This window comes from Lipomyces chichibuensis (genome assembly GCF_038497645.1).
Source record: "Lipomyces chichibuensis strain CBS 12929 unplaced genomic scaffold V1513scaffold_14, whole genome shotgun sequence".
Taxonomy (NCBI): Eukaryota; Fungi; Ascomycota; class Lipomycetes; order Lipomycetales; family Lipomycetaceae; genus Lipomyces; species Lipomyces chichibuensis.
In genome coordinates, this window is record NW_027117466.1 from 256629 (window position 1) to 271357 (window position 14729).

The following is a 14729-nucleotide window of genomic DNA, read 5'->3' on the forward strand; positions in this document are numbered from 1 at the left end:
TTGGTAAATCAAACCCTTGTTCATAGTAACATTACATTTCTCAGCCAACCTAGCTATTTTGGAACTACATATAAATACTAAAAATGTCAACATTGTCAGCATCCCATCAGCAACCTTTGACACAGTCATCAGTCACCTAATATCGCGATCGCCGGCGGTCATTGCTTGGACTTCTATACCGCGAACCATTTCTGCCTGGGTCGTATCTTTCTCTGTCGCGATAGGATGGCGGACTGCGTGAACGACGCCGCGAAGACGAGCTAGGTGGAACATATGAATCGCGTGGTCCCCATCTCCCACCGCCGTTACGGCCACCCCGGAATCCGCCTCGACTGGGACCACCAAATCCGCGGCGCTGTGATGGTGGCGGCATTGCGTGTTTTACTATGACTTGAGCACCATCAATATAACCTTCATGCATATGGGCAATCGCATTATCAGCCTCGTCTTCAGTGTCAAATGATATGTAGCAAACACCGCGGTTTGTACGCACTATCTCTTAGTCAGTATCCAAGGATCGAGGAGGAAAAACATAAATCTCTTACATTTCTGGTTCATTGGTATAAGCAAATTAGTGATCGTGCCATAAGTTGAAAATATGTCGCGCATATGAGCGTCATTTGCATTCCTTGTCAGTTTCTCCACGCTTATCTAATTGGACAGTGTCAGAAAGTATCAAAAATTAAATGCAGCATGTACGCGTGATTACATACTCGCTTAGGCATGGGCTGCGGAGGCTCAGGGCTACGTCGTCTGTCGCGTGCTGGGCTGAGTGACCGCGAATCATAGATGCGACTGCGGCGCCTTGGGCCCGGACTTGGGCTTCTGGAATAGCTTGGACTGCGGCTTCGTCTTGGAGTGCGACTGTAACTGCGGCTGCGGGAACTGTATGATCTAGAGTAACTTCGCGAGGAGGCCAGGGAATCGTAGCTGCGTGACCGTGACCGCGATGGTGTTCGCGAGCGAGACGACGGCGTCAGTGAGTGTGACGCAATGGATGGTGATCGTGATGTTACAAAATTTGATTTAGATCCAGAAGCAGATTTGCGAGGAGCGGGACTAATTGAACGTGTTGGTGAAGCGGTTGGCGTCACAGAGCGTGATTTAGACCGATAGCGACTTCGGCCACGTTCAGGCGATTGCGGCCGCAAGTCAGGAGTCGGACTGCGTCTTTTGCGAGATGACGAAGCTGAAGAAGGTGCTGTTCGCTTTAGTGGAGGTGACCTTGACGCGGTTCGAGAAGGAGAACGCGAGTCTGGAGAAGAAGAGCGAGCCCTTGGTACAAGTTAGTGAACCATATACTTCGAATGCAATCGTTCCACAGTTTAGATAACCTATGAAAAGATACTTACATTCTTTGTCGTCGGACTTTCACCGATGCTTGCAGTGGTTGAATGCTTTATGTTCAATATATTTTGCGGCCAGAAAGTTCGTCGACGATCATATTGAACCGCGAGCAAATATATTGCCATCGACGTGTCTGCATATATGTCACTAACACCACTGCATAGATGGCGTAAATCGACCAACGCGCTATCAGCTCCTTAGAGCAAGACCCCTATCCTAACTAAAGTTTCGCTGTCACAGGAATTTTCCACTCGTGAAATTTTCCACACCCCGACTCGTTTCATCAGCTACCTGTAGAGCACCGCGCTCAAGCTACAAGTTCTAAATAGCTGTTTCATGTCTTGAGCGGTATACTGCTCTGCAGTTTATTTAGAGATTTCTCAAGTAGCTGACGACAGGAACCGAACGATGCGGAAGTCCAAGGTGTTTGTAGGATCATCGCATCCTGAGCTGGGGAAGTTGATCTGCGACCGGCTTGGTGTTCGCGAGGGAAAGTGCACATTACAGAAATTCGCCAATGGAGAGACGTCCGTGTCAATCGGTATGTTGGAGTTACACGTCATGCTGGCTAATTGCCTGAGCACGTGCTCATGCTTGGGGACAACGAATTGAATCTGATCCAATTTTCTAAGGTGAATCAATTCGAGATGAGGACTGTTATATTGTGCAAAGCGGGAGCGACCGGTATGTTCGGATTCAAGTATTCAGTCTGAGTGTTCGTAGCCACTTAACGTCTTAGGATCAATGATCATATTATGGAACTTCTAATTATGATTTCGGCTTGCCGAGGGGGATCTGCGAATAAGATTACGGGTACGTCAAGATGCCGATTGGAGAGCTGGGAAGTCCAGATCTGATGACCTCTCTTGGTAAAGCTGTTATTCCATATTTTCCTTACTCCAAGCAAAGCAAGATGAAGAAACACCGAGGCGCTATTACAGCGAGAAGTATGTAATTTACACTGCTACTTCGGGAACCTACGTATGTTGACATGCATCCAGTGATTGCGAACCTTTTGACTATGGCCGGTGCGGATCATGTTATTACTATGGACCTTCATGTAATTTATCCTTCTCCCCTGTGGATGACTTGTTGATAATTAACAAGATACAGGCGGCGCAAATGCAGGGTTTTTTTACAAAGCCTGTCGATAATCTTTATGCGGGTCCCACACTGGCACGATGGATCCGTCTAAACATTCCCGAATGGCGCGAAGCAGTTGTCGTGTCCAAGAATCCAGGCGGTACCAAGCGTGTGACTGCGCTTGCTGATGCTTTGAAGATCAACTTCGCAATGATCAATACTGACCGGCGACGTCGGAATGCCTTCCCAATTTCACGGGCATCTCCAACGATCCTGGCTGAATTTGATGACGATGACGACAATGCTGATAAAAATGACCCAATGTCGCTTTCTGAGATAAGGACGGCGCGAGTGGTTCAAGGACATGTGGTTGATGACAATTATGAGGCACCTAACGACGAAGATGCTGATACATCGCACGCATCCCAAGACAACGAGGCGATGTACTCGTCAGTATATTCACTTACATCGAATCACGATCATGCTCTTGGAGGCACGATTGACGCGACAGGATCAGATGACGAGGACGAGCATGAGGTCACCGAAGAGCGGATGATTACTTTGGTCGGCGACGTCAAAGATCGGACGGCTATCATAATAGATGACATGATTGATCGACCTGGGTCGTATATTGCTGCAGCGGAGCATTGCCGAATGAATTGTGGAGCAAAAAAAGTTTATGTGATTGCAACTCATGGCGTGTTTGTTGAAGGTTGGTTGGAGGATATGGAGAATTCATGGTGTATTGATCACGTAAGTTGGATTAGAGTGTAAATGGACGATGGTGATGTTAACGGTTTGCAGATTGTTGTGACGAACACGTTTCCCATTCCATCTGAGCATCGGACCCGATCGAACAAGTTGACAATTATTGATATTTCGCCGCTTTTGGCGGAATGTATTAGAAGAAATCACTATGGCGAGAGTATTTCGCAGCTGTTTGATCACATGATGACTATCTAGTTTGGTACGTAGCGACATCTATAGCATCTATGAATAACTTGTAATGTCTACGAGCATCGAAATAAGAAAGCCTATGAGCGGACTTTATATAATTGGGTTACGGTGTCTTGGCTATAAAAAGATTTGGGAGAAGGTCGTTTTGCTTTGTTAGTTTTGCTTAATAGTCTAAGACTGTTACGATTCTCCGATCTGATCGGATCTTTACTATATTTCACGGGACGCCGTCGTAAGTAGGCACCAGCGATGCAGTCATACGGGCTGCAGGATCTTTCCCTCTCTACGAGGTCTGTGTCCTAACGGAGCGCTTGGTAGAATAAATTGGTGACCGGGGAAGATCAAATTTTGCATGCAGAATTGCGACTGCTTTATTGCGGGAGCGGATTGTTTGCTAATTTGGTTGGATCCGAGTTTTCGAGTCAGCCAAAGGCATGCGTTTGTATATTGTTCCTTCTTTGTGGGCAACGTTGAGACGCTTGTAAGAAACCTTTCTCACATGTCAATTGTAATTATGATCCCTATTTTATTATTAGGTAGATAATATAGCGTTTCATTTCGGATTGCAAATTGGTCGTCTAATAGCGGAGTTATCAATAATATTCGCTTTGTAGACTTGACGTGAACGCGACGAGATATGGAGCCGGCCAGCGTGCGGCGGATCGGCAAGCAGTTCGAATTGTGAAACTGGATCTACGCTAACCAATAATTGACAAAACTAAAAATAATTTTGTGATTTGTGACTCGTGACTTCATATACTAATCAACAGCCGGGTAATATTTTTGGAGTAGAATTCGGCTCGATAAGCTGGCATAGATTCAAGAAATTCTTCCGCTTAACGCGCAACCGTCGAGCAGCGTGAACATTGCATGTCCGTACTCGTGTTGGCCGTGATTGCTATGTTCGTTATCTCCCGCATCAAAGAAAGAGTCTACAAGCGGCATCCCCTCCCCCGAACAACCAACTACGCCTCGTAAGGCGTTGTCTTCTTCTTCTACACTCACTCCTACTCTTCCTGCCTCTCCTCTACAGCGCGAGTCCGGTTCCATCTTTCATCGCAATGTTCGACCGAAAAACCGCCCGATACGTCTCCCTCTTGGCCGACTTCTGGGTCTGTATGTACTCCGAATTTCTCATGGCCCTTTCAATAATTGCATTTACTAACTCCTGCGCAGCCCTTGGATCTGGAACACACTACGTCTATTCGGCCTATGGTCCTCAGTTGGCAACCCAGCTGGGCTTCACAGCCACCCAATCTTCCGTCATTGCTACATTGGGAAGTGTTGGTGTCTACTTGTCAGTAACCGCTAGTCTTACTTACGCGCGTGACGTGCCCATATTTGTCGTTGTACTAATTGAAATATAGCACTGGTCCTCCTGCTGGTATCGTTATCGATCGGAAACCTCCTCATATCCCTATCATAATTGGTGGTTGCTTGATTCTCTTCGGCTACATGATGATGCGATTCGCCTATGTCTCTGAGCTGCGGTCGGTTGCCTTTGTCGGTATATTCATGGTTGTCGCCAGTGCCGGGAACACCTTTGCCTACCACGCCTGCGTCAAGTGCGCCGCCATGAATTTCCCTCATAAACGAGGCACCGCTACATCAATACCTGTCGCTGGGTATGGCTTGTCTGCCCTGTTCTTCTCGCAAATAGGCAACGCGGCTTTCCCGGGTGACACCGGTCGGTTCATGCTCATGATTCCTCTTCTCGCTTCTGGGCTTGTCTTCTTAGGTCTACCTTTTGTCAGAAACATTCCTCTCGACAAAATTGCTGACTCTGAGGTTGCTGTCGCTCCTGAGATTGAGGACCTTGAGACCGACGCCCTCCTTAGACACACGCAAACTAAGGAGTCGGCTTCGATCGGTGAGATGAAGAGCAAAGAAAGCAATTATTCCGCTATCACAGAGTTTGAACGTGAGCCTTCCGTCAATGGTGCGTCATCCAGCGACGTGTCGATGGTCGACGAGATCATCCTTCCGGTCAATGAAGAAATTGATATTCACGGGTGGGCTCTTTTCAAGGACCTTCGATTCTGGATTCATTTCACCATTTTTGGGCTTTTGTCGGGATGTGGACTTATGTATATCTTGTCTTCGGGTTACGTGCTTCGTGCTCTCTTCACCTACAACAACCCTTTCATCTCGCCTAACGATCTCCAGAAGAACCAGGCCATCCAAGTCAGTCTCGTTTCGACTTTCTCCTTCATTGGCAGAATCGTAGCTGGTTACAGTGCCGATCGCCTGTCACGCAAGGGATACCAGCGTATGTGGGTTATCGTAGCCTCTTCAGTCATATTCGCTTTTGCCCAGATCGGCGGTCTTACCATCACTTCATCGAGATTCATGTGGTTCATCTCAATTTTCAACGGTATTGGCTACGGTTTCCTCTTTGGCTCTTATGCTTCTATTATCTCTGAACTATTCGGTTTCAAGCGATTCTCTGAGAATTATGGTTACGTCACGGTCGCCACCGTCGTGGGTTCCGATGTCTTCGCTTTCGCTTTCGGCGCTATCTATGATGGCAACAGCTACTTCATTGACCCCGAGATGTTTGACATGATGCCTGAATACGACTCCACGGCGCCGTACAATTCGACCTACGAGTACTTTAACGGCACTATGCGCCGCTTTGGTAGCCAAGTTGGCCAGGTTTGCGACCTCGGACGTGATTGCTACAGAAATGCGTTTATTATCACCCTCCCTGGTGCAATTGTTGCGGGTATCTTGGCTCTGTGCGTCATATACTACGAGAACAGACGAATTGCTCGCGAGGCTGCTGCAATCGACGATGTTGCTGAGACTGCAACCGTTGATGCCGAGTAATTACGTACTATGAGCATCTGGAAAAAGGGGAGTCGAAAGAGAGATTTAGAAAGTCAAGTATTAGAGTCATAAATTCACAATCTGCATATTCTCAGCTTGCTAGGGTCGTATAATTCGATTTGTCTGCTGTCACTGACTTGGGGACAGGAATGAAGGGGGTTAATTTCGTGTTTGTAATGTGCACATTATAATCACCAAGTCTTCTGTCGGGGAGACGAATTCTTCTATTGCATGATATTTGTTTAGTGTTCTCGTCATAATGTGGTTTTGGGGCTTGGAGTTTTTGCTGTATTCTAATGTTGTGGTGTTTCATTCCTATTTTTCATGGTTAGAGATTTGTTGGTATATGTTCAATGTAATAATATACAGCATGGTATAGAGATTTTACATTTTGATAGGTATGGAGCTGTTTTCGGGGTCGGTTGATGAGCTGCTTTATGTGTATGTATAATTTTTGTTACGCATATTTTTTTTTCGCTATTTATGAATGGAAAGAATTAACGAGACAGAATCTCAAATAAAAGTTTTATCATGCATATTAACTTATATGTTGTTTCATTTGAATTATGAAATCACTGTCGTGAGGAGTATCGGTGACTAAAATTTTCACTTTATTCATAACCAATATACCACAATCATCATCCCGTTTCACAAACGTAACCAAAAACGCTAAGTAACGCATGCTCGACAATGCCACAAACTCCATGCTTACGTTAGATCAAGCATAAAACGGGACCAGAAGCAAATAAAAAAAACAAGGTAACGAAAAGATTAGACGGGATAGAATCTATGCAAAGTTGAAATATGAAGGAAGAGCAAAGTAAAGAAACAGTATGAATAATCAATCGGAGAATGCAATCGATATTAGATGATTGCAAGGCGGAAAGGGATCCAAATAGAAATATCGCGGTAAGAAACCAAAAGAAAGCGGAGAGCTACTCGGAGAATGCAATCGATATTAGGAGATGGCAAAGGGGAAATGAAAGGGATCCAAATAGAAATAAGGGGAAAGAAAGTTGGGTGGGCTACTCTCGTCCCCTGGGCTGCTCACTTATCGAATACATTCCCTCATCCGTACCAAGTCATTAAATAAATCAAACATGGAAGGACGCAGTGGTAGTACCGAATATTCTAGCTCTCGACCATCTTCACTTTGGTCATACTAACATTCCATGCAAAATAGTAAAGTAGCACGCCCAGAGGCTGACCGATGAAGAAGCTAAACCAAAAGACACAGTTCCCTATTATCCCAGATGTAGGTCCGTGCATCTTCTCCAGCGGCGCAGTTACTTGTATGAGTGGGATTTGTAGAATCATCGACGAGAACGCAACTCTGTTATTATCTCAGTTAACAGATATTCTCAGACTATATAATGGCAATCGTACCCAATGACGTTGTGCGTCGGAACTCCAACAACTAGCTCATGCAACACCGCGCTGACGAAAAATACCATCACACTGGCTGTCGCAGACTTCCACCCCCGGCGCACTAGCGGCACGTAAATATGGCGCCGGAAGTAATTTGTAACCGGCTTATTCCACAGACGCCAATACTCTCCCACAGATTTGCTGTTCCACCAGTCGTCGTAAAAGGCTCTGTCACCGAACCGCATCACCTCTGCAAGCGCATTGAGTCCAGACTGAAAAATGCAGAAAAACCTAGCGAAATTAGTTCATAATCACGAGGCCAATAATGTTGCTATCCGAACGCACCCAGCAAGCCAAATAGCCATGCTAATGCTAGCAAGCTTCATGAGTCGCTCCATAATTCCCATAAATTGCAAACTATGAAAATGCACCAAACTGTTTTCTAGAGTTGGCACCGCATATTGAGCTGACAAGAACCATATTAAAAACGATAGGCCCACCATCTCCAGAATCCGCTTGACGAAAAACAAAGGCCGGAATGAAGGCGATCGCGGATAGACAGGTTGATAGACAAGAGTGGGCGCCCACCAAAAGTATGACAAGTTCTTGAGGGTCAGGTTCTTTGGATAAGGGGCTGAGTTGTATATGGCTGGCGCAGGTTGAGAGTTCAGCATCGATTCCCGAAGATCGCGATTGGTAAGTGCAAACGATGCGACCTTAAGACACACAATCACTGTCAACTTGTTAGCGGTACAATGAGTATCACAGGTTAGAGAATAAATAGCTCACCCGCATGAAATTCACAAGCTGTCCCAATAAGGGGATGATAAATAGAATTGTAAACAACAACGGTCGTAACACACAAGCAAGCCATTGCGTTTATTGAATGCAATAGGACGATCAGGCGCCACATATATTTTGGCTTAGGACGCAAAATCGAAATACTGCCCCCCTTCCGTACCATATTTGGGCTGGAGTGTTTTTTTTCCTCGCTCTCGCTGAGCGACGCGACGTAGTTTACCGTCGGAATCGCAACTAGTCTTTCAATGACAATAGCAATAAATAGGTGCAGTGGGATGGTAGCGGTCAAGAATATGCAATATAGAATGTCCTTTTGTGAAATACCGAGTCGGGCAAATCGGATCAGAACGCCGTACTGTTCAACGTCAGCACTTTACAGTCACAAATATTTCTGTCGAGCAGACATGCCTTTGAGTAATTTTCAATCACCAATCGAAGATTGCTGACGGCTGTCGCAACGTTAGCCCGATTGCACCAAAAGAATAATGAAAACTGTAACTTACCTAGCACTATCATGGCTAAATTTCGAAACCCCACAAAACTCGGTGTAGGAGTTGTCGACTCTCGTGACAAAATACTTCCTCGGCTAACGGCATGTATCGGATATATGTGACTTAATTTTATGGGTCCCTTTGAGTCATCCCCCTTCGTCAAATCCTCATTCTCCGATTTGCCTCCAGACGGATGCTGCGTCCTTGGCTCGGCGTCTTTCCCGGTTCGTCTCCGACGCGACTTCTGCTGTTGCAACATAACATTTGAGGATGTGTGAGCGTCTGCACGGGAGTCAACCAAATCGACAGTCGATATATCCTCTTTGTCTGCATCAAATTGCGCACCAGTCGACATGACTGTCGTCGTTGAGGTAGTTGCTGTTCCCGAGCTGACGTGATCTAGCATTCCTAGTATTATGCTCAGGAAATAATATGAGACCGAACTTATCCAATCTTTAGTTTCCGGGTATAAAATATAGGTGAAGATAAAGCGAACTGGTTGTGCAAAGCAGAGCGTTGGGAGATCGACCTGCGGTAAGCCGCGTCAACTAAGAGCCGTAGCGTGATTATGCAGCGTGGTCGATCTTCCGTCTCGCATAATAAGTAGTCAGCAATCGACGGCCATTTAATTGAAACTTAGAGCAGCAACGCGGAAAAGCGGCGACCATACTCTCTTGACATTGGGATTTAATGCAGTCAAGAGTGCCTCGAACTGTACGGAGTCTGAGACGTGTCGTGTCTCCCCGGTCGGCAATTACACAACATAATGTTGGCCCCGTATCAAAAGCCCTTACCCCGAGCTCAACACTTTTCATTAGTTCGGCGTTGACAACATTAGCCGAGTTTAGACCCTAACCCCATGGGAATTTGACTACCGATGCTACAGACGACGCCACCAAACCCTGGATTTTGATTTTGAACATTAAATGCGAAGATGTGGTGGTACCTTGCATGGCATTTTGATAAGGAGACAAGGCTCATTGCACAGCTACTCCAGTCTCTCCGAAGGGCGAGTAGCAAGGGAGACTAGCTGTGCTCGCATATGTTTCCACGCTCACTCGACTGGCAAGTTCGTCAGATAAAGATTTCTGATACAGTACCAAGCTGACACGAAATCATGAGACTATCAGAAAATATTATGAACACGTAAAACCCTCCATTAGTTTATACCTCAAACGCCAGTAAATTGGTACGATACATTTATCCAAACAATTTTCGCTGTCCTTTCTCCAATTTTGGCCCCTTAGACGAAGGTCCATTACTAGTACTGTTTCCTGCCTTCCGTTTCACTGAAGTATCCCTTTTATCGTTCTGACTGATAGGCGGTGGTACAGATGGTTGAGATTGTTTGTCCTTTTCCTGTCGAAATTGCTTAGCTACAGACAAGGCAAAGTGCCAATCTTGGTGTTCCTCGGCATCTTCAAATTTTATGTGCTTGGCACAATCGCTACAAACAAACGCGTCGATGTCAGAGTCTGATTTTGAACTATGGCCTGTTGCAGAAGCAGTATTGCCGTCAGCTGTGTCTTGACCACTCAGTCCAGCATCCACGTCGCAATTATTCGATAGTTGCTGCTCTCGACCCAGAAACACGTCAATGCTGCCTTTCTTCGAAGCCGAAGATTTCACACCACTAGTCTCCGGGGTTATTTCTTGCTCAAAGCTTTCCTCCACGTCTTCAAATTTTTTAGCGCTCTTTACAAGAAATCCTTCGATGGCATGATTTGTCGAAACGGTTGAATCAAAGCCACTCACTGCCATGCTCATTTGGTAACACGGGTACATGGACCCCTCTTTCTCCTTCTCGATCTGTCTGTATAGGACTTTGGCCGTATGGAACAGAGTATCCTCCAAATTAGACGGCTGGCATGCAGGTATGGCAATCTGTTTGGAACTTGAGCCTGCATTGGCATGCCGGTGATGAAGAACCAATGTCTTTGGAATTTTTATTGCGCCACCTGGGGTGCTATTACCGAATTCAAGAATACGGCCCATTATGTCCGCAACGAAAATCCGTAGCCATTTCTCAGCTTGCTGGTACGTCACGATATTTGGCCTGAAATTCTTAGCCGATAGCATGGACTTTATCTCGGTGCGTGGTTTGACGTCACTGGCATCTCTACCGCGGATGATATTGTAAAGCCAAGTTCCTGTTTCGTCGCCGAGCGCCAAAACGAAGTCCTGAAGTGAAATTTTCAAAAGAAATGGAATCGAACCATCCTCAGGGACGCTAAAGTGACGGGATATTTCGTGGCCCAGCTTGCCTCCCAATCCGCGAATCTTGGAAAAATTAACAGCTGCAATAAATCCTCTGACAGAGTCATGGCGAAGAACGGTCTAAAAAAATGAGTTTTAATCATTAGACGAAGAGGACCGCAAAACTACCTGGTTGTTGGGCTTCTTGTATGCACTGCATAACTTGCCGAGCACCCTATTCTGTGCTATTCCAGCCGAGCAAGTATACTTCAGCTCTTCCCGTACTTTATTCCTCACGCCTTTAATAATTTTACTACCAAGCATAAACAAAACATCGTCCCAATCTACTACTCGGTCTGGTGTATCCTTATCCGGATCTAGTGGCACCAGCTCACCTTCCCACGTAAGTCCCTCTCGTATCTCTGGCAAAGGCATGAAATCGTTCATTCTACCTTCCTCCTGCTTGAGGTACAGCAATGCTGCTAGGTTCGAATACTCCGCGCAGGCTCTCTCATACACGAGCATCGACAAATCCAAAAAGGCTTCGTCTAGACCGCCATACTCGACCTTACCACACGAGTCGTAAAATATCTTGAAAATCCGCTGGCTTTGGCGGCGATAGGGATCCAAGGAAACCTTATGGGTTGCTATATCCGGGTTGTCGTGATAACCCCAGTGTGCATCGCCCTCTTTCCAAGTAGCCACATGTGCTAGTACTAGGCCGGGACATTTTTTTCTCGCTTCCGTGATTGTCTCGTGTCTGCTGATGCCAAACTTGCGGGCCGCGCTGTACGCCGTTAGAATTGTACAGCATATATAGACATCTGACATACTAGTTAACTGCTATGAGGCCTTGCCACTGCTGGCAGGCCAGTGGCACATTAGCATCCAAGCCGAGTCGAACGGATTCACATTGTGCCTATCGGACTATAAGTCAAATTAAATTTAGCTGCTTATGAATTACACGTACATAGAAAGCATCGAGATCGATATGTGAAATTACGCGTAGCGGATTAGTTGCACTATATTTCCGAAGTGATTCAAACTGCGCGAAAGTGAATTTGGAGTGCTGTCCGTCGCTCATGGTGACGGCAAAGTACGAACCTTTATATAGACGACATTGACGGTATCAGGTGGAAATAATCATGGCAATAAAAATAAATGCATATAAGTTATCGTCTTCTAAAACTCCTAGTACTGGGTCAGCTCCAGGGTCTCGTACTTCGCTCTAGCCAGAAAGACTAAAGAGTTGCTGGCGATTGACATTACTTAGCCATTAAATATAGATAGGCTAATAACTAATTTGAAATTCAGCTCTGCTAGCGATGGATCATTTGTCAACTGAGGAGCTGGGCTAGGCTGTACAATCAAGGCCCTGGGTTGGCCAGGCTACGACTTCGACTACTCTCCCCGCACTACTCTGACGCCGCACCGGACTCCGCATTATTGTGGCAGTCGAGAGACAAAAGTGGTAGCACTTTCTCACCTAGGTATTCAGGTACTGCCGTATTACGGTAATCGCACATGCTGTGAGTCTGCACGCGGAATTGATCAAACCTGGCTGCGCTCTCGATCGCTGTATACATGTCTTGCACCGCGAGCAATTATCTCAAAGCACCGCAGATTTAGGAGTTTCTCACGATCTTCCGTCTTGAGGTGTGCTCGACGAACAGCAATGTTAGCTTTTTCTCGTCTACCCTGGAAATTTGCAACTACTTCCCCGAAACTAGCACCTTCTGCATCGTTCTCGCGGTTCTCGTACCCCTCTCTCGCCCAGGAATCCGCATATCTCGACGCGGAGATCAAGCGGATCGAGGAATGGTGGGCAACTCCTCGTTTCAAGGGTATCACACGCCCATTCTCCGCAAGGGACGTGGCTACTAAGCGCGGAACGCTTGCCGCGCCCGCACCGTATCCGTCCTCTCTCCAGGCTGACAAGCTCTTTTCGCTGTTCAATGAACGCGCAAGCCAGAAGCTGCCAGTGCACACGATGGGAGCGATTGACCCCGTGCAGATGACACAAATGGCTATGAACCAGGAGGCTTTATACGTCTCGGGCTGGGCCTGTTCTTCTGTCTTGACTACTACAAATGAGGTTTCGCCGGATTTCGGCGACTATCCTTATGACACGGTTCCGAACCAGGTCGATCGATTGTTCAGGGCTCAGCAGTTGCATGACAGACGAGCATGGCATGAGTGGATGTCGTTTTCGGCCGAAGAACGCTCGGCTCGTGTTGCAGCGGGCAAAGGACGAGTCGACTACTTGCGTCCTATTATTGCGGACGCGGACACAGGCCACGGAGGTCTATCAGCTGTCATGAAACTTGCGAAACTTTTTGCGGAGCGAGGAGCCGCTGCGATTCACATAGAAGATCAGCTGCATGGTGGCAAGAAGTGCGGGCACTTGGCTGGCAAAGTCCTGGTTCCGCCGTCCACGCACGTTTCCCGCCTGATCGCGACGCGCATGCAGTGGGATATAATGGGTACAAACAACCTGCTGATTGCACGGACTGACGCCGAATCGGCCAAATTGTTGTCATCATCAGTTGATGCGAGGGATCACGAGTTTATATTGGGAGTTACGAAGAAGGTGAAGCCGCTCGCACAGGTGCTGGCGGATGCAGAGCAGAAAGGGATCACGTCGGCGGAGCTGAATAAGCTTGAGAGCGATTGGATGTCCAACGCTGAACTAGTTACATTTGATGAAGGTAATTTCCTTCCTGGTTTATCAGTCAGGGCTAACTGATGGTAGCCGTGACGCGGGCACTCGTTGACGCTGGGAAGTCAGACCAAGTCGAATCTTATCTGTCACAGTCCAAAAATCTCTCTAATTTCGATTCTCGCGCTGTCATAGATTCCTTCCTTGGACCGAACAGCAGGTTCTACTTCGATTGGGATGCTCCACGCACAAGGGAAGGTCATTACCATGTGAAGGATGGCATGGCACCGGCTTTGAAGCGCATGCTGTCGTATGCGCCTTACGCAGACTTACTCTGGCTCGAGACAAAGAAGCCAGACTTATCCCAGGCCAAAGCAATGGCAGCCGCGATCCACGAAATGTTCCCGGGCAAGTGGCTTGTTTACAACCTCAGTCCGTCGTTCAACTGGAGTGCGCATGGATTTGGTGACGAGGACCTGAAGAATTTTGTTTGGGACTTGGGAAAGGCAGGATTTGTACTGCAGCTGATCTCGCTGGCTGGCCTGCACAGTGGGGCGATGATTACTTATGAGCTCTCAAAGCAATTCAAAACGGAGGGCATGAAGGCTTATGTGGACCTGATTCAGCGGCGCGAGAAGGAAATTGGATGTGATGTTTTGACTCACCAGAAGTGGTCTGGGGCGAACTATGTGGATTCCATATTACAGAATGTGCAGGGAGGAAACTCAAGATCGAGCAGCATAGGCGCGGATTCAACGGAAAGTAGTAAGTTGCTTACTGCACAGTGCTGTATTAGATACTAACATCATCTAGGCTTTTAAACATGTGACTGTGATGACATAGAGCAGATGTGATCTCTAGTAACATTTTCTATAACTATGCTTATTTGTATAATTGTGAAGTACAACATAGTGACTGTATTGCGATCAAAAGCAGTTATCCATGCCGCTCTAAATTTGTATCAAAAGTTGTATCCCAATTGTATGACATCTACCGCA

At 46.7% G+C, this 14729-nt stretch overlaps 6 protein-coding genes across 6 annotated transcripts; 3 read left to right on the top strand and 3 right to left on the bottom strand.

The window, feature by feature from the left end:
* Nucleotides 1–136: 136 nt before the first annotated feature.
* On the bottom strand, nt 137–725 carry V1513DRAFT_431437 (uncharacterized protein; the record flags this gene model as incomplete). The annotated part of the gene is made up of 3 exons (XM_066896382.1): nt 137–492; nt 546–651; nt 714–725. The coding sequence occupies 3 exons, from the start codon at nt 723–725 to the stop codon at nt 137–139; spliced, it is 474 nt and encodes a 157-aa protein (XP_066753782.1).
* A 1030-nt stretch (nt 726–1755) lies between these two features.
* V1513DRAFT_379010 (phosphoribosyltransferase-like protein) lies at nt 1756–3393 on the top strand (the record flags this gene model as incomplete). The annotated part of the gene is made up of 7 exons (XM_066895004.1): nt 1756–1888; nt 1980–2031; nt 2087–2160; nt 2223–2294; nt 2349–2407; nt 2461–3183; nt 3235–3393. 7 exons carry the CDS (start codon nt 1756–1758, stop codon nt 3391–3393), a joined length of 1272 nt encoding a protein of 423 aa, XP_066753783.1.
* A 1055-nt stretch (nt 3394–4448) lies between these two features.
* Nucleotides 4449–6216, top strand: V1513DRAFT_425131 (major facilitator superfamily domain-containing protein; the record flags this gene model as incomplete). Its single annotated transcript, XM_066896111.1, has 3 exons — nt 4449–4503; nt 4564–4684; nt 4755–6216. The coding sequence occupies 3 exons, from the start codon at nt 4449–4451 to the stop codon at nt 6214–6216; spliced, it is 1638 nt and encodes a 545-aa protein (XP_066753784.1).
* A 1131-nt stretch (nt 6217–7347) lies between these two features.
* Nucleotides 7348–9231, bottom strand: V1513DRAFT_425132 (MBOAT, membrane-bound O-acyltransferase family-domain-containing protein; the record flags this gene model as incomplete). Its single annotated transcript, XM_066896112.1, has 6 exons — nt 7348–7549; nt 7603–7875; nt 7930–8317; nt 8374–8740; nt 8794–8834; nt 8889–9231. The coding sequence occupies 6 exons, from the start codon at nt 9229–9231 to the stop codon at nt 7348–7350; spliced, it is 1614 nt and encodes a 537-aa protein (XP_066753785.1).
* Nucleotides 9232–9876: 645 nt separating this feature from the next.
* On the bottom strand, nt 9877–12432 carry V1513DRAFT_444343 (uncharacterized protein). The gene is made up of 5 exons (XM_066897945.1): nt 12337–12432; nt 12043–12263; nt 11906–11991; nt 11262–11859; nt 9877–11213 (listed from the first exon to the last, which is right to left on the bottom strand). Exons 2-5 carry the CDS (start codon nt 12154–12156, stop codon nt 10077–10079), a joined length of 1935 nt encoding a protein of 644 aa, XP_066753786.1. The 5' UTR covers nt 12157–12263; nt 12337–12432; the 3' UTR covers nt 9877–10076.
* On the top strand, nt 12307–14727 carry V1513DRAFT_414467 (isocitrate lyase). The gene is made up of 3 exons (XM_066895791.1): nt 12307–13780; nt 13825–14496; nt 14545–14727. The coding sequence occupies exons 1-3, from the start codon at nt 12748–12750 to the stop codon at nt 14550–14552; spliced, it is 1713 nt and encodes a 570-aa protein (XP_066753787.1). The 5' UTR covers nt 12307–12747; the 3' UTR covers nt 14553–14727.
* Nucleotides 14728–14729: the final 2 nt, after the last annotated feature.